The sequence below is a fragment of the Mycteria americana genome, chromosome 15 (assembly GCF_035582795.1).
Source record: "Mycteria americana isolate JAX WOST 10 ecotype Jacksonville Zoo and Gardens chromosome 15, USCA_MyAme_1.0, whole genome shotgun sequence".
In the NCBI taxonomy this organism is placed as follows: Eukaryota; Metazoa; Chordata; class Aves; order Ciconiiformes; family Ciconiidae; genus Mycteria; species Mycteria americana.
This window is the reverse complement of record NC_134379.1, coordinates 12,602,997-12,628,712: the sequence shown is the minus strand read 5'-3', so window position 1 is coordinate 12,628,712 and position 25,716 is coordinate 12,602,997. Positions and strand designations below refer to the sequence as shown.

The 25,716-nt window shown below is 64.4% G+C and overlaps 3 protein-coding genes across 3 annotated transcripts; 2 read left to right on the top strand and 1 right to left on the bottom strand.

Moving 5' to 3' along the window:
• Positions 1-6,592: 6,592 nt before the first annotated feature.
• On the top strand, positions 6,593-7,222 carry LOC142417318 (claudin-4-like). The gene has a single exon (XM_075517878.1). The coding sequence runs from the start codon at positions 6,593-6,595 to the stop codon at positions 7,220-7,222; it is 630 nt and encodes a 209-aa protein (XP_075373993.1).
• A 3,063-nt stretch (positions 7,223-10,285) lies between these two features.
• LOC142417320 (claudin-4-like) lies at positions 10,286-10,930 on the top strand. Its single transcript, XM_075517882.1, has one exon. It carries the CDS (start codon positions 10,286-10,288, stop codon positions 10,928-10,930), a length of 645 nt encoding a protein of 214 aa, XP_075373997.1.
• Positions 10,931-11,532: 602 nt separating this feature from the next.
• On the bottom strand, positions 11,533-14,602 carry METTL27 (methyltransferase like 27). The gene is made up of 5 exons (XM_075517752.1): positions 14,483-14,602; positions 14,269-14,397; positions 14,049-14,184; positions 13,883-13,975; positions 11,533-13,105 (listed from the first exon to the last, which is right to left on the bottom strand). Exons 1-5 carry the CDS (start codon positions 14,588-14,590, stop codon positions 12,867-12,869), a joined length of 705 nt encoding a protein of 234 aa, XP_075373867.1. The 5' UTR covers positions 14,591-14,602; the 3' UTR covers positions 11,533-12,866.
• Positions 14,603-25,716: the final 11,114 nt, after the last annotated feature.

Genomic DNA, 25,716 nt, shown 5'->3' with positions numbered 1-25,716 from the left:
GGAGGGGCTGGGCAGGGGGGGACCCCCTACTCGGCCTCCTCCTGCTCCCACCCTGCCAGGCGGGGAGCGCCGGCAGGGATACCCTGACCAGATGATAAATATCTTTACTTATTCTGCTCAAATATTTTGGCCTTGAAGGAAGCAGATAACGCACGTAACTGCCCCGGCAGCGTCACCCCATGAACCCGAGCGGGCAGCCAGTGAAGGGAAAAAAACCAAGGCAGGTGCAGGCAGGCTGCCAGCAGTCACGCTCAGACCGGGCAGCGGCAGCCCCATGGCTGTGGGGTGCATGTGTATCCCCCATCAACCGTCCCCCCAGACTTGCATGCCAGTGGCCACGCTGGCATTTCCAGCCCCCCCCCAGGAATGTGGTTGCTGGCCCCCGCCAGACACGGGCTTGCTCCTGCCTGTTCCCTGCCTGTGCCGAAATCTCCCCTACAACTTATTAACTACTCAAGAGCGCAGCGGGATGCTGGCAGCCGGCGCCGCAGAGGGAGCCCTCCCTGCTCAGGCACCCGAGGTCTGCGATGGGGGGAGCCCCACGTCTGCCTGGCTGTACCCTGCAGCACCCTGACACCCCATAGCTGGGGGGATGGCTTCAGATGCCCCACAGCACCCCGAAACCCCATATCTGGCTGGGTCAGCTTCCGCTGCCCTGCAGCACCCTGAACTCCCATAGCCAGTGGGGCCAGCCTCTGCCAGCCCACAGCACCCCAACACCCCATATTTGGCTGGGCCAGCTGGTGTCACCCCGTGTCACCCCAGCACCCCGTATCCATCTGGGTTGGCCTCCAGCCCCTTGCAGCACCCTGTATCTGACCGTCACCACCCTGCGACACTCCGATACCCTCTATCCAGCCAGGGTAGCCTCTGCCAACCCATGGCATCCCAAAAATATCCTGTATCTGGCCAGGTGGGCTTCTGCCACCCCATTGTACCCTGATCACCGCCCCAAGGGCACCCCAAGCCCCCCACAGCCAGCCAGGGTTAGTGGCTGTGGGGGTACCCAGGGGTGACCCCCGATGTGCTGCTGAGGGGAAGCCCATGCAAGCAGCACCCCAGGGCTTTGTGGCCGTGTCGCTGGGGGGTGCTGGGGGCCCTGGCCCTCGGGGGCACCTTGGGGTGCCCTCGATGCCAGTGCTGCCGGCAGGTGATGGCGGGTACAGGACCATGCCTGCCGGGGTGCTGCTGGCATTACACTGCCACCCCCAAACAGAGCAGGGTCCAGGCTGGCCGAGGGCCCCCCAGGTCCGCAGGCAGGGGTGCTGGCAGCACACACGTCAGGCAGGGCTGTGCCAGCGGTCCCAGGGTGCGGGTGCGCACAGGCGCACAGAGGCACACACACCCACACATCCACACACACCCTCTGCCGGCAGGGACACTCAGACACGCAGCTGCACACGCAGACAGACAGACAGACACAAGTACACAGGCACAGGTGAACAGGCACATGACGGCGGTACAGGTGCACACACGCGCACCCCACGGCGCACACATGCCTGCAGATACACCGGCACGTGCACCCACAGCCGCACAGACACAGAGGGCTGCAGGGGCTGTGGGGCAGGGGGGTACCCCAGGCAGGGCTGTGGGGCAGGGGTAGGGGCAGGGTTATACCACAGGCAGGGGTGTGGGGCAATGGGGATACTCCATGCAGGGGCATGGGGCAGGGGGGTACCCCAGGTAGGGGTGTGGGGCAGGGGGGGTACCCCATGCGGATGTGTGGGGCAATGGGGATACCCCAGGCAGGGGTGTGGGGTAGGGGGGGATACCCCTGCGTAGGGATGTTGGGGAGGGAAAGAGGGGGATACCCCAGGCGGGTGTATGGGGCAGCGGGGATACCCCTGGGGTAGGGGCTGCTGGGGCAGGGATGGGGTGGGACGGGGCAGGCGAAGCACCGCAGCCCCTGACCCTGCAATCAGAGCCCCACGCGCCGCGTCCCCACTTCATCATCCCAAATTGTCCAAAGTACAGGCTGTGTGTGGGGCCGTGCCGGCCTGGGGCAGCCGCCACCGCCTGACTCACGATGGAGGAAGGGGCAAATCACCGGGGTTTCGGGGTGCCGGCCGCTGCCGCATGCTTCAGGATGCATTCTTGTGGCGAGCAAACCGGCTTGCCGGTGTTTACTGAAAACAGCCGAGTGGGGCCAGCATCCCTCCAGGGGTCCTGGGAGCATCCCCATCCCTCCTGCTGCTGCGTCCCCCACCCTGGTGAAGCCCCTCTGCTCTGCCCCCGCAGCTGGGAAGGGATGGGGAGTATCACCCGCAGCAGGTCCCCCGGGATGGGGACAAGGCGGGGTGGCCGCATGGAGCCACCGGTGACATGGGGACAGGTTTGCCCCCCCGTGACATGGTGACCCTGGACGAAGGTCAGACCCCAAAGGTCGTGGGAGCATCGCCGGTTTGGTGACCCGCGCTGCAGGAAGGACACCTGCGCTGGCGGGGGGGACACCCACCGCAGGCATCCCCCCGTCCCCACCAGGTACCCGGCACCCCGGGGGTGAGCAGGAGGTGACAGCAGAAACTGCCTCAGGTGCCGCAGGGCCGCGTCCCGCTCACGTGCGGCCGGCAGCCGGCACAGGGTTTGGGGTGTTCCCGCTCCCCTGCGGTTTCGGGAGTGACGGCGCGTTCCCCCCCCCGGGGGAGCTGGGCCGGGGCGGTAAATGCTGCCTCGGCTGCTTATATTTCAGGCGCGGGGCTGCTGGCTCTGCCCCGGCCAGGGCACACAGGCAGCCCATTGTTGAAGCCCCTTCGGCGGCGGCGGAGAGCAGGTAAGGCGGCTCCGAGCATCAATGGTAGCTCTGTCTGCCGGCGGGGCGGGGATGGAGCTGCCGGCAGCGCCGGCGCCCGGCCGGCACACGGGGAGCTGGGGGTGGCGGGGGGCACGGTCCGGTGGGACCTGGCAGGGGGCTGGCAGCTCGCCCGGGGGATGCCGGGTCGCCCAAAATCTCAGCATGGCCGGGGCATCCCCACCCCGACGGCTTCAGATCGGCTTCCCCGGGGCTTTGCCGCAGCATTCCGCTTCCTCCAAGCATTGCCCGTGGGGGGACCCTCCATTGCACCGCTCGCATCCCCCTTCCTGAGCCGTGGCTGTCATCTCCCCCATCCCTTCGACAACCACCTCAGTAGCACTTGAGCATATTTTCCCCGTTCAGCGCCACTTGTTGCTCAGCAAATTGGGCAGGGCTTTTATTTTCGGAGCGACTTCAAGCCTAAGGTGCCGTTTCTCGCAGCAGCTCTTGCTGCACGGCGGCTGCGTCCCCCCGGGGACCCTGCAGCTCCCTGCGCACGGCTCCTCTCCTGCCGAGCCGATAAGACTTTGCTTTCCCATAGCGGAAAACAACCTGACTCTGCATATTGGAGCTGGTCGGGGGGGGTTTATGTTGGGCAAGGACTTTTTTTGGGAACATTCAGTCTCCGGCCTGCCAGTAACTAATCCCCGGTCACCGGCAGGGAGAGGCTGCCCAGCTCCGTGCCGGCTGAGCGGGAGGGCTGGCAGCCGTGCGTCGCTTGGTGGATGTGAAGCCGGAGATCCCGGCAGATCACCACTTGCTGGCAAGTCTCGCCCGCCTTTTCAGGACCTTGAGGTAGCCGGGGCGGCGAGTTCGTGCACGGGCGCAGGGGGATGAGGGGCGCTGGGGTCAGCAGCGCTGGGTGTGTGCGTGAGGTGGGAATGTCACCCGTGTCCCGGGTGGGGATGTCCCCGAGCCCTTTGGTGGAGGGTTCATGGCCTGAGCCCTCTCCCCGTGGGGTGTCCTCTGCCCTGTGCAAGGTCAGGGCGGCGCAGCCTCCTCCGTGCACCTGGCAGTGGCCGGCATCGCGGTGACACCGGCTTTAATGCCGCCTCCCCGCCCGGGGATGGCCTCGCTGCCCGGCTGTGGGGCTGTGGCACGTCCCCATCCTGATGAAGCAGGGATGATCGGCAGAGGGTGTTTCCTGAGCCACGAAGGGCTGGTGGCCGGTGTGCCGGGACAGGAGCTCTGCCCTCGCCGACCCCGTTGGTGTGCTGTCAGGGCAGGGATGGGAGCTCAGTTCCCCCCGTCCTGGAAATCCCAATGGATTCAGGGCAGGGGACCCACACCCAGCTGGGTGCTGGGGCAGGTGCTGGGTGGTGAAGGCTCGGGATGGGGCGAGCACCCCATTTTGGGGTGGAGGAGCTCCCTGCTGAGCAGGTGGGCTGTGGTCCCATCACGGCATGTCCCTGCGCCATGTCCCTTTACTGGTGGCAGAGGGACAAAGCCAGGGCTGAGGTCCTGTGGGATGCACCTGGCTGTGGGCGACTGGGATGGGGCTGTGGGGCTGGCATCCATGGGGTGATGGCCCCGAATGGCACGTGCTGAGGTGCTCGGCAGTGCCGCAGTCCCACCCGTACTGCACCAGCATCCTCTGGCTGAGCGCGCGTTGGGGACAGGGTGCTGTCCCAAGGGTCAGCGGTTGCTCCTCCGCTCGCTGCCGAGCCCGTGTCCATATGTCCTGCTGGCCAGCAGTGCCGGGGACATGGGGCTGGCTCTGCGGGCCGTCAGTGCGCTGCTGAGGGACGTGGGGAAGGGCACAGGGGCTGTTTCTGAGTGGCAGCCACCAGTTTGAATATATGTCACGTTCCAGCTTTAATTACAGTAATTGGCTGTCGGAGGGCCGTGCTGGCGCCTGCTCTGGCTCCAAGGGGGAGCGTGAGCGGCTCGGGCGTTTGATGCTTCATGCATGGAGGAGTCCCTGTCCCCACCTTGCCATTTGTCCCCAGCTGGAGGCATGTCCCCACGTGCCTGTGGGGACACAGCCCATGCAAGGTGCACACACACGTGGGCGCGTGCCTCTCTCCAGCCCCAAATAATTTGGTGGTTACAGCAGCCGGCTGGGACGTGAAAGCCACGCTCAGCCTCAGGCAGAGTCCGGCCCCGACGGGGATGCTCTGGAGCCCCACAGATTAAAGGGAGCCCTTGACCACGAGGCTCCGGCCCTGGGGTGGGCACACTGGTATGCGAGCAATGTGGGCACTCCAGCAGGACAGACAGACAGACAGACAGAGCATCCCAGCGTGGCTGGGCATCTGGGTGGCTCCTCTGGCATAGGTCAGGCAGGCAGGACCCTGTCTTGTCCCCGTGGGTCAGGGTCCGCAGCAAGACCCGAGTCCCCGAGTGCCTGGGCTCTGCCCTGCCTGCTCCTGCCGCGCCGGGCACCGGCATCCCCAGCCCAGGCGCCGCTGGCATCCTCACGGCCCATCCCACTGGGTCAGGGCGCGCTGCCCGGGGACGTCCCGGTGTGGGCAGCGACGGCTCTAGAGCCCATCGTGCCGAAAGAGTAGCACAAGTGATTGGATCGTATCGGTAACCCCAGTGTCTGAAAAAAACTAAGATTATCTCAGGCCCTGTTATCTTTTCCAGAGGCCTGGGATTAAGCTGGGGTGGGGGAACAGTGCAATGTCCGTCTGTCTGTCCTTGCGGTCTGTCTGGCCTTGTGCTGCGCCTGTGCGGATGCTGGAGGGACTACGGAGGGAGCGGGGAGGGGATGTGTGCGGGGGGCTTGTGGATTAAAGGAGGAGAGGTCAAGCAGCACCCAAAGCATCGGCATCAGTATCGGCATCGGCATTGGTATCGGCACAGCCTGGCCAGCGGGTACGGCCAGCTGTGCCAAAACGCTGCCAGCGCGACGTGGCCCCGCTGGCCCCGCTGCCCTGCCTGCGCCTGGCACCCTGGTCCCCACGGGGGCAGCGGCGGCACTGGGACACCTCGAGGCCACCTCAGCCCCCCACAGCCCCGACCCACCGAACCTGCCCGGCAGCGCAGGCAGCGCAGGCAGCGGGACGTCGGCAGGGCTGGGACATGCTGTGTGAGCGCTGGCTTGGCAGTGGAGCACAAGGTGGGGTGGGTTTTGGGGTCTGCCCCACCCTTGCCCCGGGCAGCACTGTCTCTCCTCCACAGGGAGCCGGCAGCCGCTCCAACCGGTTTGTGGGTCTGGGCGGTGACAGCTCCCGCCCGAGGCCTGATGGAAGGCTGGGAAGAGCTGGTACCGACGCCAAGGAACAAACAAGAGCCGCTTGTGTCCTGCTGGGCATGGAGCCCGGCAGCGGGGCAGGGACAGCATGCTGCTCCCCTGGTACAGGGCCGCAGGGGGCCAGAGGCTGGACTGCTGCCGGAACAGCCGCCCCACGAGCTGGGGGGAAACTGAGGCATGAAACCATGGAGGGACCCCATCAAGGTGATGGAGCAGGAGGTGCTGGCATCGACGGCAGAGACATCCTGATGCCTGGGTACCGACTCTTCCCCTTCAGCATCCCAGGCTGAGCCCCGGAGGCTGCCCTGGGCATCTCCTGCCTGCCCACAGGCAGCAGTGGACACACTCCCGCGCCTGGGTGGCCTGATCCCGGTCCCCTGTGTCCTCCTCCGTGGGAGCAGCCGGGATATTAAGTGTCATCGCTGCAGGGAGAAATGCAAGTGGAGGAATCCCGGGAAACTGGTTTTACCCCTCTGTCCGGTGCCGGCGGCAGGACGGCGGCGGCCGGCGCTCCTCCCTCAGCAAAGGCATATAACGCCTGCCATGGTCCCGGCAGCCGGCACTGCGCTGCGGGAGGCGGGCAGGGGTGCAGGCAGCGAGCGATGGCCTCCATGGGGCTGCAGGTACTGGGCATTGCCCTCTCCGTCATCGGCTGGTTGGCCTCCATCCTCTGCTGTGCGTTGCCCATGTGGCGGGAGACGGCCTTTCTCGGCAGCAACATCGTGGTGGTCCAGATCGTCTGGGAAGGGCTGTGGATGAACTGCGTGGTGCAGAGCACGGGGCAGATGCAGTGCAAGGTCTACGACTCCATGCTGGCCCTGCCGCAGGACCTGCAAGCCGCCCGCGCCATGGTGGTGGTGGCCATCATCTTGGCCATCCTGGGCACTCTGCTCGCTGTCGCTGGCGGCAAATGCACCAACTGCGTGGAGGACGACACCGCCAAAGCCAAGGTCATGATCCTCTCCGGTGTCATTTTCATCGTCGCTGGCGTGCTCATGCTCATCCCCGTCTCTTGGTCGGCCAACACCATCATCCGGGACTTCTACAACCCGTTGGTCACCGAATCCCAGAAGCGGGACCTGGGGTCGTCCCTCTACGTGGGCTGGGCGGCCTCCGCGCTCCTGCTGCTGGGGGGGGGGATCCTCTGCTGCACCTGCCCCCCCCGGGGCGAGAAGCCCTACTCCGCCAAGTTCATGGCCGCTCGCTCGCTGCCAGCAAGCAACTACGTCTAGGAGCTGCTGCACCTGCCTGGACCCCCCCAGCCTCACCGGGGAGCTGGGACCTCCTGGGGTGCCCCTGGCCCATGGAACCCCCCCATCCGGGCTGGGGGCTGGCTGGACGCCGGAGCGGGGAGGGCCGGGTGCCAGGGCGGTGCGAGGGAGGGCAGACAGAGCTGCCTTTGTTCACCAGGGGATTGAAGCGGGTTCTTTAATCTCGGATGAGATGGGGAACAGGGAGATCCTGTCCTGCCTGCCCCCCCGGCAGGGGTCCCGCTCCCCCTGGAGCACCCAGCCACGGCATCTTCTCTGAGACACCACCCGCTTCCCTCCTGCCCGGAGCATCTCCTGGCTCCCGGTACCGGGGTGTGCCACGCGGTGACACAGCTCCCAGTGCTCCCGGGGCCCCGTCCCACGGGTGGCACAGGGCTCTTGCCCCGTAAAACCCCCCCAGGACGCGTCCCTTGAGGGTGGGCGGCGGTGCCGGTGGGGACAGGAAACCTGTCCCATGCGGTCATGGGGACGCAGTCATGGGGACGTGGTGGCTCTGCAAATCCCAGCAGGGTCTTGAGGGGTGGCGGGGGCTCTCGCCTGCCTGTACCCTGAATTTTGACTGTGACCTACTTTCGGGGCTCGGAGCGGCTGCACAGACGTGTGATTTCTCGTGGCAGCTCCCCGGGGCAGGGGCATCATTATCCTGGGAGTGGGAAGGCAGCGGCCGGGCTGGGAAAACCGGTTGGGGAGGTGGCAGCAGAGCGGGGCTGTGCACCCGCACGGAGGGGGTGACTCCCGGACCCGACCCCGTCCCGTGGGGTGCACCCAGCCCCATGGACCCCCTCGGCATCCCCTGAGCAGGGTCCCTGGGCCGGGGGCAGGAGGGGGTGGCTCGCAGTGCCCCCCCGGCTGTGCTACCGTCCGTCCCCACGTCGCAGCCCTCCCACATTAAATGGCAGCTGCTCAGACCCTGCTGTGCTTCGTTTTCTTTACCCTCTCCAACACCCGCCTCAGTGGCGGGACAGCCCGGTGCTCCTGTGCCGCAGACCCCCGTCCCCCTGAGGTCCCCCAGATCTGTTCTCCAGAGCCTCCCGTGATCCCAGCTGCCCCCTGACCCCCGCTCCAGCCCTGGCATCACCCACCGCTCCCCTCCCCGGGCCACCCCGGGCCCCTGCTCCCCAGGGGCTGACAACGGTTGCCCCCGTGGCACGATGCCTCGGCGGCACCAGACGCGGCATGGGGGCTGCCCCGTGCCTGCCCAGGCACAATCTTCCCACCTGAGCAGGAAGAATGTGACAGGCGCTGGCGAGGGTGGGTCAGGGCGTGCTGGCCCCAGGGTCACCCAACAGCCCCGGCTGGGAGCACCCGGGGGCCGGCATGGGCAACGCTGGGTGTTTTGCCTATCTCGCTTCCGGCACGGCGAGCTGCACCGGGGTGCAGCCGGAGCTACACCAGCTTGGGAACGTCCTTCCCTTGTGCCTCGGGGTGCGTGGGGATGAGGTGTGATGCTGGCTGCCTGGCAAACGTGAGGCTGTCTCATCTGGGCCTGGGGGCTTGAGAGCTCCCAGCTCCCCCATCCCTTTGTTGGGAGCAGGAATGTTGGAAAACGCTCCCGCGGCCCCATGGTGCTGGTGGCCGGGTGGAAATGTGAGTGCGATGTACCGGTGGGCATCCCTGCCAGGATCTGTGGGGCCACCGCTCGTCCCCTCTGTGGGCAGTCTTGCGCCCTGTTTTGGGTCCAGGTTCCACTGGCTGGGAAAGGGTCCCTGGGATGGCTTCCCATCGTCCTGGCTCCTTGACCTCCTGTGAGGCTGGTCTCCCTTTCTCTGGGAGAGACGGGCTTTATTTTTGGCCCCAAGGGGCTTCTGTGGACCAGGGGAGGCAAAGTCCCAGTACCTGGCATCCGTCAGGATGCCAAGGGATGAAGGGTGCTGGGGAAGGAGTAGGGACGCAATGGGGGAGGAGGGGCCGGAGAAACCGAAACCGGGACCGGATAAACCATGGCAAAACCTTCTGCAAGTGCCGCAGGGTGTGCCGGGCACAGCCGATACTCCGCTGCCGCTCAGGGCTCATAAAAACTCAGCTGGTCCCAGCTGCCAAGTGGGGGTGCAAGCACCCATGGGTGCACTCTGCCCCATGGCGGTACGGGGTTCCTGCTCTGCATGGGGCTGAGCAGTGATTTGGGCTGAGCCCGGGACCACAGCGGCCATGTGTGACAGCGGTGGAGCCGTCGGTGTATCCGGCGTGTCCCCCTGTACCGGCCGCCCCCTTACACGGGTGATGCCTGCAGTCACCCCAGGCTCCGTAGCCCCTCGCCAGGGTTTGCCCTCTCGGTGCTGCTCCTGGTGCGAAGGGAGAGCGGGTATCGCTGAAAGTGCTGAGCACCGCAGCCGGGATCGGAGGCAGACCTGAGCTCTGACCCATTTCCAGCACCCCAGAGAGGAAATCCCGGGTCCAAAGGGCACGGCAGCGCGGCTGCCAAGGACAAAGCAAAACCTGCCCTTGAACGGGGAGCAGACAGTGCCGCGGTGAGGGCGGGGGCTGCCTCGCCTGCCCGTGCCCCCCGGCGCGATGCTCGTGGCCAGAGAGGGCAGGGAGGCTGAAGCACCAGCAATGGAGCGGGACATGGGGTGGGCGCTGTGGGGTGGCTGCCACGGCAGGACGTGGGGTGAGCGTGGGGGGGGTGTCTGTGCTTTGGAGCATGCTGGGATGGGCACAGCGAGCCCCTCATCCTGCTCCCCAAAAGCTGTCCCCTCCCTAACACTTGCCATGCGCATGGCCCAGCTGGGATGGGGCGATGGCAGAGGACTGCCCTGTGCCGTGGGGACATTGTAGAGGCTAACATGACACATGGGGGGTCCTGCACCTCGGCCTCCTCGGGACCTGGGTGCTCAGTGCCACACGTGTCCCCGTGTTGACCTGCAGCAACGCCCCATGCCAGACATGTCCCCATGCTGGTCTGCAGCCGTTCCCACCCAGATGGGGAACAGGACACACCCAGCATGAAGTCCTTGCTCCTCAGAAAGCCCCCTGGCTCGGGGCCGTGTCCATGATGGCTGTGCCCTGTCCCCGCAGGTGCTGTCAATGGCGACGATGACGATGCAGCTGAGTGGGCTGATGCTGGCTGTGCTGGGCTGGCTGGGCTCCATCCTCACCTGTGCGCTGCCCATGTGGAAGGTGACAGCCTTCATCGGCTCCAACATCGTGGTGGCCCAGGTCTTCTGGGAAGGGCTGTGGATGAACTGCGTGTACGAAAGCACGGGGCAGATGCAGTGCAAAGTCTACGACTCCCTGCTGGAGCTCACCTCCGACCTGCAAGCGGCTCGCGCCTTGGTGGTCACCTCCATCTTCGTGGCCTTCTTTGCCTTCCTCACCGCCATCTCGGGTGCGGACTGCACCCGCTGCGTGGATGACAAGAGCACCAAGACCAGGATCTCCATTGTGGCAGGTGCCATCTTCGTCCTGGCCAGCATCATGCTGCTCATCCCCGTCTCCTGGTCTGCTAACAGCATTGTCAGCAACTTCTACAACCCTATGGTGCCTGAGGCCCTCAAGAGAGAGCTGGGGGCTGCCCTCTACATCGGCTGGGCCTCCAGTGCCCTCCAGCTTTTTGGTGGGGGCATCCTGTGCTGCTCGGGACCCCCGTCCCAGCAGGACCCTTACCCCAAGAAGTACAGAGCGGTGAAAACCTGCAGCCCGATGGGCTACCCTATGAAAGACTATGTGTGACCCACTACGCCCGGGTGCCAGCCCAAGGGAGAGCGCCACCGTCCCCATCCTGCTTCCACACGCCACCCCCCCGCCCACGCGCTGCCTCCTCCTGCCCGTCCCCACGCTGGCTGCACCCCCGGCACGGTCCTCCCACGTGTGCCCTTCCCCGGTGCGCTGGGGCTGCGCTCGCATGGACTATAAACATCTTGGTGCCACCGAAGCTGCCTCGGCTCATTGCAAAGCGGCGCGGTGGGGGGAGGATGGTGACGTGTCCTATGGGTGTTACGCCCTGCCAGCCTTCTGCCAGCTCGGGGGCTGCTGCCCCAGCGCCTGGCATGTCCCCATGTCCCCATGAGGATGCAGCAGTAGCCAGCCAGGGTGGTCCCTGCACATCCCCCAGCAGGGAAACTGAGGCAGGGAGAGGGTGCTGAGAGCCAAGAGAGGCATGGGGGGACACCAGGCTCCCAGAGCTCGGTCCTTTGAGCCCCCAGGGGCTGGGAGGGGACCCCAGAGAAGGGTCAAATCCCCCCTCCCCGGCTCCTGGCTGCCCTCCCCCGCCCACCCCAGAGGGTCGCAGCCCCACTGCTCCAGGAACAACGCATGGCAGGCAGGCAGCGGAGGCACGGGGTTTATTCAACAGCCAAGTGCAGGGATGGGGACAGCCATGACCCCCAACTGCCCAGGGAACGATGCTGGGGACCAATGAGGGAGAGGGGAGTGGGGCAGATACCCACGATGGGCGCAGGGACCCCAAGACCTGGGGGGGGAGGAGGGGGGGCAATGTGGAGGGGTGACAATGGCCACGGGGAGGGCGAGTGTGGGAGATGTGGGATACCCTGGGTGGGGACGGGACAGACACAGCCACCACCTCCCGCCGGGGAAGAGCTCCTGAGGGGAAGGAAGCAACTCATTCCCCAGGGCCACAGAACAGGATGAGCAGGAACAGGTCTGGGGGAAGATAAAAGGAAAAAAGGAAATATCCCAGCAAGAGATTTGGGTAAAAAATTTCCCAAGGGAGCAGTGGAGGAGGAAGAGCAGAGGCAGTGTGGCAAGGGGCTTGGGGAACAGGCTGGGCAGGGGATGCCGGGAGGCTCCTGGGTGGGGAGTGGCCACCGGCTCCTGAAGTCCCTTCCAGCTTCATTTCCCACCCAGACCATTAACTACAAAGCTGTAGGAAAATGAGAGACTTAACAGATGTTGCGGGATGAAAAGCCGATGTGGTGCTTGGAAAGCTCCTCTGGCTGGGTGTCATGTTGGCACAGCTGCTCCTGGTTTGGATGTGGGGGTCTCCTGCACCTCAGGGTCCAGCTGGGTTAACTCCTGGGGAGGACGAGGATGGGGGACTGCAGGATGTGGCAATGGGGACCCACCTCCAACAGTCCCCTCGTCCCCAGGGTCTTTACCATGGGGGTCTGGGGTGGGGAAGACAAAAATGGATCTAGATTTTGACCATGGCCACTTGGGAGGGCTCCTGGGGAGGATAAGGAGGGAGAACCATAGGATGTGGCGATGGGGACCCACCTCCAACAGCCCCCAGGTAAAGATCATGGGGGTCTGGGGTGGGGAAAAGGAAGAAGGATCCAGATTCTGACCATGAGGGCTGAGAGGTGGGCATGGTGGGGAGAAGACATCCTGGACAGGAGATGGCTCTGAACAGCCAGGTGGGTCTGCGAGATGTCATGCCGAAGACAGAAGTGTCGGGGACAGCACCCAAATGTCAGAGCTACAGCTGGTTCCCAGGAGACTCCGGTGAAACCAGGAGACCCTCCCCACACCGAGGAGCAGCCAAGGTCCCCAGGGCCCAGGCCTCGGGGGGAAGGAGCCGGGGAAGGGAACGGGGATGCTCCCCAATAATGCTGTCACCTCCCAGCAGCCGCCCTGCTCCGGGAGGGGGTCGCTGGGCTGGGTTTTACAAGGGGCCAAGTGGTCACCCCCTCCAGAGCCGAGTCGGCTCTCAGCTCTCCTGGAGTGGGGGCACGGGGCATTTCCGATAGACGTAGACCACCCCGGAGATGTAGCCGGTGCCCTGGGTGCTCTCCTCCTCGGAGGTGGCCCTCTCCCAGCGCTCCACCTCCTGGGCCAGCACCCTCTGCCAGGCTCCCTGCCTCTCCAGCCTCTCCAGCGCTGCCTCCAGCTCCGCCTTGTACCGCAGGTTCGAGGGGTTGCTCCTCGTCGTCAGGCAGAGGAAGCCTCCTGCCAGGAGAGGGGACGGGTGACGCCGACGTCGGGTGTCCCCCGCTGGGGATGGCATCTCCTCGGAAAGGGGGGGGCAAGTGAGACCCTGCTGGGCGTCATCCAGCGGGCAGGCAGGCCAGGAGGCCAGCGGGCAGGGGACGGGCAGGCCATGGGCAGGGGACGGGCAGGCCATGGGCAGGGGACGGGCAGGCCAGCGGGCAGGCCATGGGCAGGCCAGCGGGCAGGGGATGGGCAGGCCATGGGCAGGCCAGCGGGCAGGCCAGCGGGCAGGGGACGGGCAGGCCAGCGGGCAGGGGACGGGCAGGGGACGGGCAGGCCATGGGCAGGCCAGCGGGCAGGGGACGGGCAGGGGACGGGCAGGCCATGGGCAGGCCAGCGGGCAGGGGACGGGCAGGCCATGGGCAGGGGACGGGCAGGGGACGGGCAGGCCATGGGCAGGCCATGGGCAGGCCATGGGCAGGGGATGGGCAGGCCATGGGCAGGGGACGGGCAGGGGACGGGCAGGGGACGGGCAGGGGACGGGCAGGCCGTCACAGCTGAGCACAGGCTGCCACGCATCAGCAGTGCCACCGCCGCCGCCTCCTGCCCGAGCCCGGCCGGCAGGCAGGGCCAGGGACCCGGGTGCCGTTGCACGTCCCTGCCTGTACCTGGCAGCAGGGACAAGTGCCACGGGGCCAGCGCCCAGCCGGGGACCCACGTCCGCCGGGACCCGCTGTCCCCGTCCTGCCACCCCGGGGGCCCCAGGGGGAGGGGACGGCGGGGGACGCCCCTCACCCGGCTTGGTGACCCGCAGCAGCTCCGGCACGGCCGCGCTCGGCACCTGCCCCTCGCCCAGGGCCCCCACCAGCGTCACGGCGTCGTAGTGCTCTGCGGGGACACGCGTGGCATCACCGGGGGGGACCCTCCGGGGCAGCATCGCCCCCCGGTGCCGGCCCGTTACCTGCGGGCGCGGGCAGGGGCTCCCGGCCCAGGACGCACGGCCGCAGCTGCCGGTAGAGGCCGGTGCTCCGCGCCTGCTCCAGCATCCCCGCGCTGCCGTCCACGCCGTGCAGGCAGCGGAAGCCGCGGCGGTGGAGCTGCGGGGACAGACGGGGACAGACGGCACCGTTAGCTCCGCTCCCCCCCCCCCCCCCCGCCCCGTCCCCCGTCCCGCCCGGTACCTCCCGTGCTACGAGCCCGGTGCCGCAGGCCACGTCGAGCAGCCGCGCTCCGGCGGGCGGCGCGGGGAAGGCGAAGGCGAGCGAAGCGGCGGCCAGGTGCGGTGCCCGGTACTCCAGCGCCGCCACATCCTGCGGGGACACGGCGGTCAGCGGCGCCGGGGAGCGGAGCGGAGCGGAACGGCCCCGGTCCCCCCGGCCCCCCCGGCGCCGGAACCTGCTCGTAGCGGGCGGCCCAGCCGTCGTACAGCCGCAGGCGCTCGGGCAGCGCCGCCCCGCCGTGCACCGCCGCCACCCGCTCCCGCACCCCCGCCGGCAGCCGCATCCCCCGCCGCGCCGCGCCCCCGCCCCGGCCCCGCCCCGTAGCGCCCCATTGGCTCCGCGGCCCCGCCCCGGACACAACCCCAGCGCCCCATTGGCTCCGCGGCCCCGCCCCGGACGCGGCCCCCAGCGTCCCGTTGGCTCCGCGCCCCGCCCCCCCTCTCCGGATACGCCCCCCGCGCTCTATTGGCTCCGTGCACTCGCCTCGGGTACGGCCCCCAGCGCCCCATTGGTCGTCGGGCCCGCGCCGGCCCCGCCTCCGTCCCGCTCCGTTACGGGGAAGGGCGGGCTGGGCGCGACCAAGTGCGCCGGGGGCGGGGGGGAAGGCCCAAGTGGGCCGGGTGTGACCAGGTGCCTCGGGGGGGACGACCAAGTGCCCCAAGAGGCCACGCGATGTCCCGAAGGGGTGGCACCAAGTGCCCCGGGAGGGTGACCAAGTGTGCTAGGGGGGTGACACCAAGTGTCCTGGTGGGGTGACCAAGTATCCAGGGATGGTGACATCAAGTGCCCCGGGGGGGTGACACCAAGTGGCCTGGGTGGGCTGGAACCAAGTGCCCCAGGGCCACCGCTCTCTCCCTGCAGTGTCCTCCTGCCCCGTCCCACCCCGCTGCTGCTGAAGATCTGCTGCTCTGTCACTTGTAGGGGTCAGTCCTCCCTCGCATGTCCCAGGAACCGTGACTGCTCCCTGGACAGGTCGCCTCCTGCCCGGCCCCTCGTCCCAGCCCCACACGGCCCTGACGCTGCGCTCAGGATGTCACCTCCATGTCTGCACCCACATCTTCTCCTGCCACTCGGACCCATCACCCAATGCTGACCGTGCTCCTCTGCCACCACCTGAACCCATGCTGTCCCACCACCTGCAAAGGTGACATCCCAATGCTGAGCAGCTCTCCCAGCCCCCGGGGAAGGGGGCACCCACCCAGGGCAGGTCCTTCATGTCCTGACGTGCCCACGTCGCCAGCTGCCCAACCACTCCCATGGGGCGGTCATTCTGCCCATGGACAAGGTGCGTAGCAGCAGGCAGAGCCTGGGGACAGAGACTGGAGCGTGGCTGTGAAGGAGGTAGAACATCTTGGCTATGTCAAGTTTACTCACGGGAAGCAGGACAAGAAATGTCACTGAGTGCCAGCACGATGCACAAGGAGGTGGTAAGATGCCTTCTTCCTTGATATAGGTGCCCAGCATTTGTCATGTACCACATCCAGCTGATTAATGAGAGACGTTCGTTAGCTCTTGGGGAGAAAGGTCCCCAGCTGGAGGTGCTCTCCATGGGAGGTCACACGCTCGTTGCTTGGTGAGCGTCTGCTGCGTTGGGAGTGACGCTTGTCTTCTGCTAGACCAACCTGTGGTGTTCATAGTGGAGGATGTGGGACAAGGTCTGGCTTGTGGGACCACCCTCAACTGTTGTGACCCGCCACTTGGCTTCTGCCTTTTTCCAGGAGCAAAGCAGACAAATCCAGCCGCTAATCAATGACGGAAAGAAAATGAGGGTGCTCTGAAGGAGCCGGTGGCTGCCCCGAGGCCGTGCTGGTGGCCCTCGTCACCTCCTGCTCGGCAGCTTGGCAGCTTGCTGGTGCTTCTCCCTTGTCCCCGCGTCCTCCTGGCCACCACCCCGGTCACGGCCGCTTCACCTCGGGATCCGGGAGCCCCGTGGGGACCTGCCCCCGGTCACGCGTGGGGGCTGGCTCTGCCCCTCGGCCGGGCAGTGCTGGCCGGGGGCCTCGAGAGGGAGCCCTCCGCCCGCGCTCGGCCACCGCCGGCCTGGCACGGCCCCGTCCCGCCGGGACCCCCGGCACCCCGGCGGGCTCAGCCCCGGCCGCCGCGCTGGCTCCCGGCGAGCAGCAGCCCGGTGTCACCGGCGGTGACACCCTCGGAGCATCCCTCGGGGGCGGCAGGGGGGACGCGTGGGGCCGGGGCGGGCAGCGAGGGGTCAGACCCACGGGAGGAGGGCTCTTCCCACCCACGCCGAGGACACACGGACGGCTCCTGGGCGGGGTCCGCGGGGGGCTGCAGCCCGGCGACAGCTCCTGCCACCGCACACAGCGTTTTGTCCCCTCTGCAGCTGCCGGCACGGGTCCAATCCTGCCCCCGAGCTCTGCACCTCCTTCCCTGGCACTGCGGCGAGCACCTGACAGCTTTGTGGCCGGGCCTCTAGTAACGGCCTTCGCACTCCCAACGTGGTTTCCACCACTAATTAGAGCCTGACCTTCATTTACAAGATAGACCGGAGGCAGGGTACGCCGCCAGCATCCCCCGCCCCAGCTCTGCTGCCCTCGCTCAGCCCCTCCAGGCTGCAGCGGGGTCGTGCCTTCCCTGAGCCTTGGCCGGCACCGATCCAGTCCCAAATTAGCCAGCGCTTTTCCAAACATCGCCTTCCCGGGACTGGCTCGCTCCGCTGTGTCACGCACAGCTGTGCAAACAGCTTCGCTCCGCGCCCCGCGTCACGGCAGCTTTGGGCTGGCTTGGACCCAGTGCTGGCCAGCCGGGGTTTGGACTGGACCCGGTGCCAACATCGGAGGACCCAAGCTGTCCCCTGAGGATGCATGGCAGGACGGTGGGGACCGCCGCAAGGGGTGGCAGCAGGTTACGGCAGGTTGGAGCTTCCCTATGCCCGATGCCAGTGCTGAGGCTGGACTTTGTCCCAGCACGTGGCCTGGCATTGGAGGGCTCCCAGTGGGGCACGTGCTGTCCTGCTGCCGTGGTGCAGTTCCTTGGGGTGCTGTCCTTGTCCCCTGCCTGGGGACAGGGGGTCTGGCTGTGCCCTGGCTGTGCTGGCTGCATCGGACGCATCGCCCTGTCCTGCTGGGACCCTGGAGCTGGGGCCGGGCCAGCTCAGTGCAACGGCTGCGGTGGGGTGTCCCCATCACCCTTCAACGGGGAGGCTGGGGGGATGCGCGTCCCCGAGGCAGGGGCTCGGCCGGCCACCCGGAGCACACAGACCTCTGGCATGACCTCTCCTGCCCTCCCTCACCAAGAGGGAGGTGCAGGGGTGGAAGGGCGGCTTAGATGGGTCCTTTGCTCTTGAATCCGCCACTGATCTGGGACAGGTGATGGGAAGGACCAGGTCTGAGCTGGGTTTGGATCCTCTGCGGGGCCAGGCATCTCCAGGCTGCAGTTTGCCAGTTCTAGCAATGTCATCTGCTCCTACCCTGCCTGCAGGTCCCACATCTGAGCCGGTCCCGGGCACCTGGGTAACGTGTGTGGTGGCAGCTGATGCACCGGGCAGGTGGGCTTGCATTTCCAAAGACCAGTACAGGGCATCCCTGGCATGGCCTTGGCCCTCAGGGTGGGGCTAAGGCTGTTGCCTGGACAAACTGATGCTGGAGGGAAGTCCCTAAGCCTCTCCATCAGGGTGGAGCTGTGGGATGCCCGGTGCCATGGCTGCGCATACCCCAGAGGCTTGCTGGGTTGCCCACATGGCTGTGCATGAGCCCAGTGGCATCAATTAGTGATGGACAGGTGGTCCCCAGCAAAAGCACAGAGGAAGGTGTGTGCAGGAGGCTTGTGCTTTTGTGGGCACCCTGACAGGTCCAGGTGCTTTGAGATGATATCCACCAGCGCTCAGCTGAGAGCTTGAGGCTGGTGGGACCCGCATGGTGGTTTGGGCCCTGTGTGCCCTGCTCCTGCTCCGAGCGGCTCCTGCCAGCATCGGCTGCTGGGAGCTCACAGGAGCCACAGGCATGCCAGCCTGAGCCCAGCCGCTCCCCTGCCAGGGCTGCCTTGGCACCCACATCCATCTCCAGTTTATGGAGCAGTCAGACCTCTCCAGCTCGTACTTTGCCAGCCCTCCCAGGTGCCTCCCCTCTGCTTCCCCCACGCCAGCACCAGAGCCTGGTGCATCGCCCTGCCCCAGAGGTGCTCTGCCCCACACAGCCCCGTGGGACAAGGGCTCTGCAGGTCCTGGGTACCACGATGGCCAAAAGACCCCACCAGAGCAGCGTGGTGCTGCCTTCATCAGCAGCTGAGAGTCCAGCTTCTGCACGTAGCCTTCACACATGATGAACAGGCAGGAAGGATGTTCTGCAGGGGCCGGGACATGCTGTATGGGCTGCGTGGGCTGCGTGGGTGGCTCCGTGCTGCGCGGGGGTTTGCACATGCTTCTCTGGTCCCAAATATTCGCACTCACGGGTGGTCAGAGCCTGGCACTTGGGTGTTTTTCAGCCCCTAGGTCCAGCCGTGGGGTGGACGTGTTCCCTGGGGTTGGACAGGGGGACAGATGCTCGATGGCACCAGCTGGGGACTTGGCAGCTTCTGGCCCAGGGTACTTCAGTGACAGTCACCATGGTCTCGGTGACTGTCACCAAAGGGTGTCAGGGTCATGGCTGCATGTTTCATCTCCGTACCCCCTCCCTTCTCCAGGTCCTCCTTGGTGGTGCGGGGAGGGTGCCAGAGCCAGTGAACATCCTCAGGGCACCCCAAGGCCGGCACAGCTCTGGGAAGGGACCCTGATGGTACTCTGAGCTCTCTGCTGCACATCCCATGGGGCACTTGAGCCCCACACGATGCAGGACGTGCCCTGCTGAAGTGGGGTGCTCTGCGGCTCGTCCCATGGTGCAGAGTTGTGCCATGAGCAGGGCAGGGCAGGAAAACCCCATGGGGTGCCAGCCAGGTGGGGCCTGGAGAGCCCCTGCGGGGAGGCAGAGGCAGGAGAGCGCATCTCGCTGTGGCCGAGGAGGCGGCGGACGACAGGACAGACGGGGTGGCTGGTGGGGTGTCACACATCAGCACTGCCGTGGGCCGGGACGGCTCCGCGCTTGCACGCTTGGAGGACGCAGCGTTTTCCTTTCCCAGTGTCCAAACATGGCCGGAGTCCATCAGCCCCTGAACTGTCCAGTCCTTCCCTAAAACCCAGCCCTCTGGTGTCCAGGGACAAGCGGATTTTGCCCCCTAACACTCAGCACCACAAGTCCCCCTCCGGATCACTGGGCTCCTGCCCAGCTTCTCAGTTCGTAAATCCAAGCATTGCTGTGATTGATGGCAGCCAGGGCTTCTGTCACTAAACCATCCGCACCGGCCCCTAACGCCCGCATGGCTCATGACCAGGTAGCAAGAAGAGGCTGCGATATAAATCAGCGCGGCACGACGCAGAGCTGGCTGGAGATCAGACTGGCGGAGCAGGCAGGCAGACTGGGGGAGCAGCTCGCATAGCTGATTCATGACTGCTCGCATGGCTGGGAAGGGTTGTCCTCCCGCCAGCAAGCCGCGCTTCCCACACCACACGCAGCCCCCGGGGACCTGATATGGTCCCCGGCTGTGGCCTGCCACCCTGCAGGGCTCTGACCACAGCTGCTCCCCAGGGCCCACGCGCAGCAGGACTGCCACACCATGCCAAGCGCATCCCCGGGCCACAGTGCTCTCACATCAACCCCAGCCTCTGTACATGTGTCACCTGCATCCCATCCTACCTGCACCCACAAGACCTGGTGATTGCACCCCTTCTGCACACCCAATGCGCAGTGCTCCCACCCCTCCTGCACCCCAGGGCCTGGTGCTCCTTCCCACCCCTTCTGCACCCCCAATTCATGGTGCTCCTGTCCCTCCTGCACCCCGGTGCCCTGTGCTCCAAGCCCCCTGCACCCCCAGGGCACAGCAGTCCCACATCCGAACACCGTGGGGGCACGGTGCTCCCACACTGGTGACATTCCCATTTGCCACTGTCCCCAAACACCAACAGCTCTGCTCGCAACGTGCCCCCTTTCTGCAGCTCTCGCCTGAGCACGCGCTGCCCGCCTCAACCTCCTCCTCACCGCTGAGCAGCCCCACACAGACCATGTCCTCGCCATGGATCTCACTCCATGCCCACCCCATGTTTCCAGCTGCACTTTCCCCCTTCCCCCTTGCTCCCTCTCGTTGTCCCCATTGCCACCCGCTCGCTTCCCCTGACCAGGGACTTCCACCTCCCACCCTGGCCAGGTCCAACACACCTTGAGAGCCTGCTCCCTCAGCTCAGCTCCCACCCACACCCATACAACCCCTGCCTGCTCTGTCACACACCATCACGTCCTGTACCCGTTTCCCCTCCCTTGCAGCCCTTCCCACAGCCAGGCACGCCACGCCGCCGCCTCCCTGCTCCCACGCCCACAGGCAGTGCCATCGCATGGTGAACACCTCGGCAGACCTCAGCCCCGTGACTCAGTGTCCCCCGTGGGACAGCACCCTCATGACTCGGTGCCTGTCCCCAGGCACACTGCAGGAGCTCTCCTTTCCTGCCCCGAGACGCAGCGTGAGTCATTGATCACATCCCTGTGTAAATCCCAGAGCGTGCCCCTGGGAATTCCGGTAGGGCGGCAGACCACATCCCCAAGGCTGGGTGCAAATGCCCCCGACCACCTCCCCTGCTGTCAGCCTGGCTGCCCAGGTTGCACAGTGAGACTCAGCCCGACTCCAAGATCTCATCCCTGTGACTCCCCAGGTCAAATCCCCTCTGGTTTGCCCGTGTGTCCTGGGAAGTGACTGCCACCTCCTGGGAAGCATCAGGGACAGGTTGGGTGAGATCCAGGGGGCGGAAGCTGGAGTCAATAAAGTTCAGCTCAAGGTGCAAACTTTCACTGGAGCAGGAATTAATGAGTGGATTAGTGGCCATAAATAAACAAAGGATTTCTTGTGACTTGTAAGAGATGACTCAGTGCTTTCGGTAAGGCTGGGTGTAGTCCAAGCAGACAGCGTGGTGAGCCCTGGGTAGTCTGGACCTTATCTGTTGAGGTCCATCTTGATGATCCTAAAGCACTTCTGGACATTTGGTGAGGTCAAACCATCTCAACTCTGTCTACCCCGGGACTTAGGTGGCATTTGGGTATCTGAATCTTAAAATGCAATTTGTAGTTCCCTCCACCAGCACCCAACTGTACAGATATTCAGGAATGAGGATGGTCTGCTGCACCCAATTGCCCCTATTTATTTTATCCTCAGGCTCTTGCATTATCTCCTGGAGCCCAGGCCGTCCTTTCGCAGGGGCATCTGTGAATCCCAGCTCTGCTGTGAGCCCAGCAGCTTGCCTTTGGTAGGAAGGATGGAGGATCCCTCAGTTGCTTCACCCCCTGCCCATCCTGCCCAAATGAGAATTGTGGGGTTCCCTTGGGGAGTGGAGCCAAATAGGTCAAACCATTATTTTTTTTCTTGAATAGAGCTGATCCTGAGCTGAGCTTTGCCAATTCTGACGGGAACCTAATCACCAGACATGGACCTTGTAACACATTCAGGGAAAGCATGCACAGAAGATAGAGAAAGAAGTGGCTTTGGGTCTGGGTTGACCAGCAGAGAGCAATGGGCTGAGAAGGTGACAATGGTCTGGGTGATGGTGACCATGGACTGAGACTTCATCCACCCTAGAGCTTGATGACACGTTCTCTTGTGGTTGAAACGATATCAGCCAAGCACTCCTGACTGTTGAGTCTTGCCCTCCCTTTGCCAGAGGATTTCAGCTTTGGAGGATTTTGCCGGAGGATTGCATCTTCGGATTTCCTGGCTTGAGCTGCCTATCTGAATGCTCTCCAACCCACGTTGATCCAAATGACCTGGTTAGGCAGTCTAGTGGCGGGTCTATCCTAACTCACAGTTGCAGCTGGAAGAGGATGTGCAATTAATGTCTTGGAAAAGGAAGGAGGGAGAGCAGCAAAATGAAGACTACGGACTGAGAACTGCTACGTAATAACTCCCGGGAAGCACGCGCGAGGGAGGGTACCACAGGGCAGCTGCCTGGTCCTTCAGAAACGGCTTTAAGGGAGTAAGTTCAGAGAGAGGCTAGGAATCTGGCAACATGGAAATCTCTGCAATTATCTCAAGAACAAGGAGGGGCCCAGACAGCGGAAACGACATTAAATCATTAGAAAGAGAGTAACATGAGTGCATGGGCAGATGCAGCATGACCTGGTGGAGATGGCTGATATACTTTCAAGGGTCTACAGGGAAGGTGAAGGTGGTCCCTGGTGGTCCCAGTGGTCCGGGGAGGTGTGACCACAGCTGGCTCTGGGATGGCTGGTTGGTTACTTTCCTTTTCTGCTCTGGTGTTGGGTGGGGAGCGCAGCCGATGTCCTCCTGGCAGGGTTGAGAGCTCAGCCTAGGGTGGGTTGGAGTCTGGGTAAAGGGTGTTTGGATAAACCCCGTATTTTCAAAAGCCTGATGATGGGCTTTTGTCTTATGGCACTTGGAACACTGGCTGAAGAAATCTCGTCTGTGGATTATCTTTGAGGACAAGTAAAGTAGGAGCTCACGTGAGTTCAAAGGGTGGGTTCAGCTCAAGTTCATGGCAGAAAAATCCACCAGGGATTATCACATAAAAAGGCTCAGCTCTGGCTCAGGAGGTCCATGAACTGCCAGCTGCCGTAAGCTGGGAAAGTATTTGAGGATGCGTCACCCTGTGTGGGTCCTGAGTTTCTGCTGTTCACCTCTGCTGCTGGCGATGTACAGGGGTGCACGGTGCCTTGGGGCACTGCACCCACCTTTCAGCGCAGGGGGAAGGCAGCGAACCTCCTTCTGCAGCAAGTGAAAAGGCAGGTGGAAAAGGCACATGTGTGCAGGCAGTGCCTTTGATGCTGCTTCACGCTGGTCAGCAGGGAGCATGATTCACCTGGGACTATTATAACCTGTGTGCAAATGTGGTTCCCAAAGAGCAATCCTCAATGCCCTTGAATGTAGACCGTGCATGCTCTGCTGGTAGGACCAGGATTTGGGGGTCGAGATGGCAGCAGGGAAGTACCAGTGTCAGAGGAGACTTCTGTGCCAAAGCCCTAGGAGAGTCTCTCCAGGTTTATCCTATCTCTGCTTTTGAGGGTTGGTCTCTTGCAGCCCACTTGACATCATGTGCTTGGCCAAGCCAGAGACAGCCTTCCTCTTGCAGACTGAGCCATAATCTTGTCTGCTTTCTGCTGGAGCTGTCCTGCCATGAGGCTGAGGCAGGGTGGTCACCCCTTGGTGCCACAGCCGGGTGACCTTCACCAGGTCTGGTCTGCAAGCAGTGAGTCTCCGGCTAGCACGGCAGGCCTTGGAGGAGGATGTCTGGTCTGGGGTTCACCACGGGGTGTCCGGGATGGACAGCAGAGCTTAATGTGCGTTGGCTCTGGGACAGAAACGACGGCAGAGCTGGGTGGAAGAGACCTCAGGATGCCCCTAGTCCAACCTCTACTACTGCCAACACCAGAGACCAGCCCGATGCCCGTTCCTGTGCTGGGGCTCAGTGGGCTGTGGGCAGCGGTGTCCTGGCTGGGACAGAAGGAAGCACAAGGGCTCTGCAGCTCCTGCTTTGGACCTCTTTCCTATGGTTCCCGTGGGCTGCGGAGGAGCCTGGTCCCTTCCTGGGCTGTGGGTCAGCAGATAAACCAGGTGTTGGGGATGTGAGGGGGTGTCTGAACCTGCCCCAAGGTGGGAAGGTGGCTAGGCTCTGTGTGCTTGCTTGCAGCTAGCTGGAGAGCAATGCTTCATCTCTGGGTGGATGGAGCTCAGTGCTTCACCTCAGGACACCCCGCACATGCTGGCTGCTCACCACCAGTTCCCAAAGTGCTGGCCATACATGGGGGTCCTCGCCGTGACCCACCGCTCCCCTGTCAGGCACGCAGATACACACGCAGCCCCGGATGCTTGCAAGCTGTGTGCAGCACAGATGCTCCGGGTGATGCCAGATCGTCTATGTTTCTTGGCCCCTGGTTCCTCGGCCATCTCGCCAGGTATGTAACTATCCCAGCTATTTCCTGCTGTACTGCAAAAAAAAAAAAAAAATAAATACAACCCTTCCCCCTGTTTGATATAAATACACACTGCAGCTGCCCAGCCCCCTGGCTGGACAAGCAGCATTGCAGACGGATTGCGTCTCGCGGCAGCACAGCCAGCACCCCCGTGCCCTGCTTGTTCCCTTTGGCAAGGGGAGCAGAAGGGGCTGCCACGGTCGTGGCCCGGACCCAGCTCCCATCACAGCTGGAGTGATTTATGGCCTGCTTTCCTCCTCTTGACAAGCACATCCTGGGACAGTGTGCTTCTGCACCGAGTGGAGAGAGGGGAGCTTGCGGCCGTCTGGGGCCGACGGTGCCACGTGGAGCTGCCCCGTCCCCTTGCAGGGGCTCGTGGGCAGAGAGGGGCGGCCTCCCACCAATCCTGGGAGCCTGGGGAGTCAGGGGTGACGAGAGATCCCCATCCTCAACGTATTTTCCCAGGAATAGTTTATGTTTTCTGTCCCATGATAAGAGAGTGCCAGGGGTCCAATGCCTCAGGATTACACCCCATAGTCCCAAATTGCAGCCCCCTTGCTGGCCTGTCCCCAGGCTGGTGTGAGGGGTGCTTCCCAGCCCAGAAACCTGCCCAGGCAGGGAAACCCACCAGCTCTCTGCAGGGGTCTGCCACTGCCAGGATGGGGGTGACAGGCTGGGCAAGGGTGCACATTGCTCCAGGACCTTTGCTACGTGGGTGCGGTGCTGGGATGTGGGACTGGTGGTCACGCAGCTGAACTGGGATGTGGGACTGGTGGTCACGCAGCTGAACGGTGTTGTAAGTGCATAAAAACACCGTTGACGTACAGCTCAGGGCAATGCATCCACAGCAGATGCTCTGCTCCTCTCAGAGCAAAGTCAGCGAGTGGATCTGCTGTCCCTGGGCTTGTCCCTGATTGCCCTCTGCAAGGGTGACTGGTATTGGTGGGGGAACGGGTTAGCGATGGGACACAGCAGTGGGACTGTGGTGGAGAGCGAGACCTGGAGACCTGATGGCCATCGGGGCTGCTGGTATTTTGGGCTCTCTGATGGGGCTGTGGGTGGGAGCAGCCTGTTTACCCATGGCCCTGTCAGACATCCATCCCGACTTGAGGCAACAGGAAGGCCAAGACAGGCTCGAGCTCAGGTCTGCGTCCCTGGGCACTTCGAGGCTGAGGTCAGGGTGGAAGACAGGGTCTCTCCTCCGTGTGACTCCAGCTCCCACCCCACCAGCCCCCAACTGTTCGTCCCCTTGCTCCTGCTTGCTCCTTGCTGACAGGGGGTCTCAGCACCCTGGCTCTCCCCTGCTTGGCCCTCAGCCTCCTGCTTGTGCAGAAGGTGGAGCAGTGATTTTTGCAGTTACAGGGTGCAACCCGGAAGGGGGAATTGCCTTGGGTCACCCCCCATGGCCAGAACTGTGAAGCACCAGGGATGTGTCTTGTCAGGGCTCCGACTC

Excerpts from the sequence above, each read along its gene's own strand:
- LOC142417318 (XM_075517878.1), top strand. The coding sequence starts at position 6,593 with ATGGCCTCCATGGGGCTGCAGGTACTGGGCATTGCCCTCTCCGTCATC.
- METTL27 (XM_075517752.1), bottom strand. The coding sequence starts at position 14,590 with ATGCGGCTGCCGGCGGGGGTGCGGGAGCGGGTGGCGGCGGTGCACGGC. Across the intron at positions 14,185-14,268 it reads CCGGGCTCGTAGCACGGGAG|CTCCACCGCCGCGGCTTCCG; the intron begins GTACCGGGCGGG and ends CTGTCCCCGCAG. Across the intron at positions 13,976-14,048 it reads GCCCCTGCCCGCGCCCGCAG|AGCACTACGACGCCGTGACG; the intron begins GTAACGGGCCGG and ends GTGTCCCCGCAG.
- LOC142417320 (XM_075517882.1), top strand. The coding sequence starts at position 10,286 with ATGGCGACGATGACGATGCAGCTGAGTGGGCTGATGCTGGCTGTGCTG.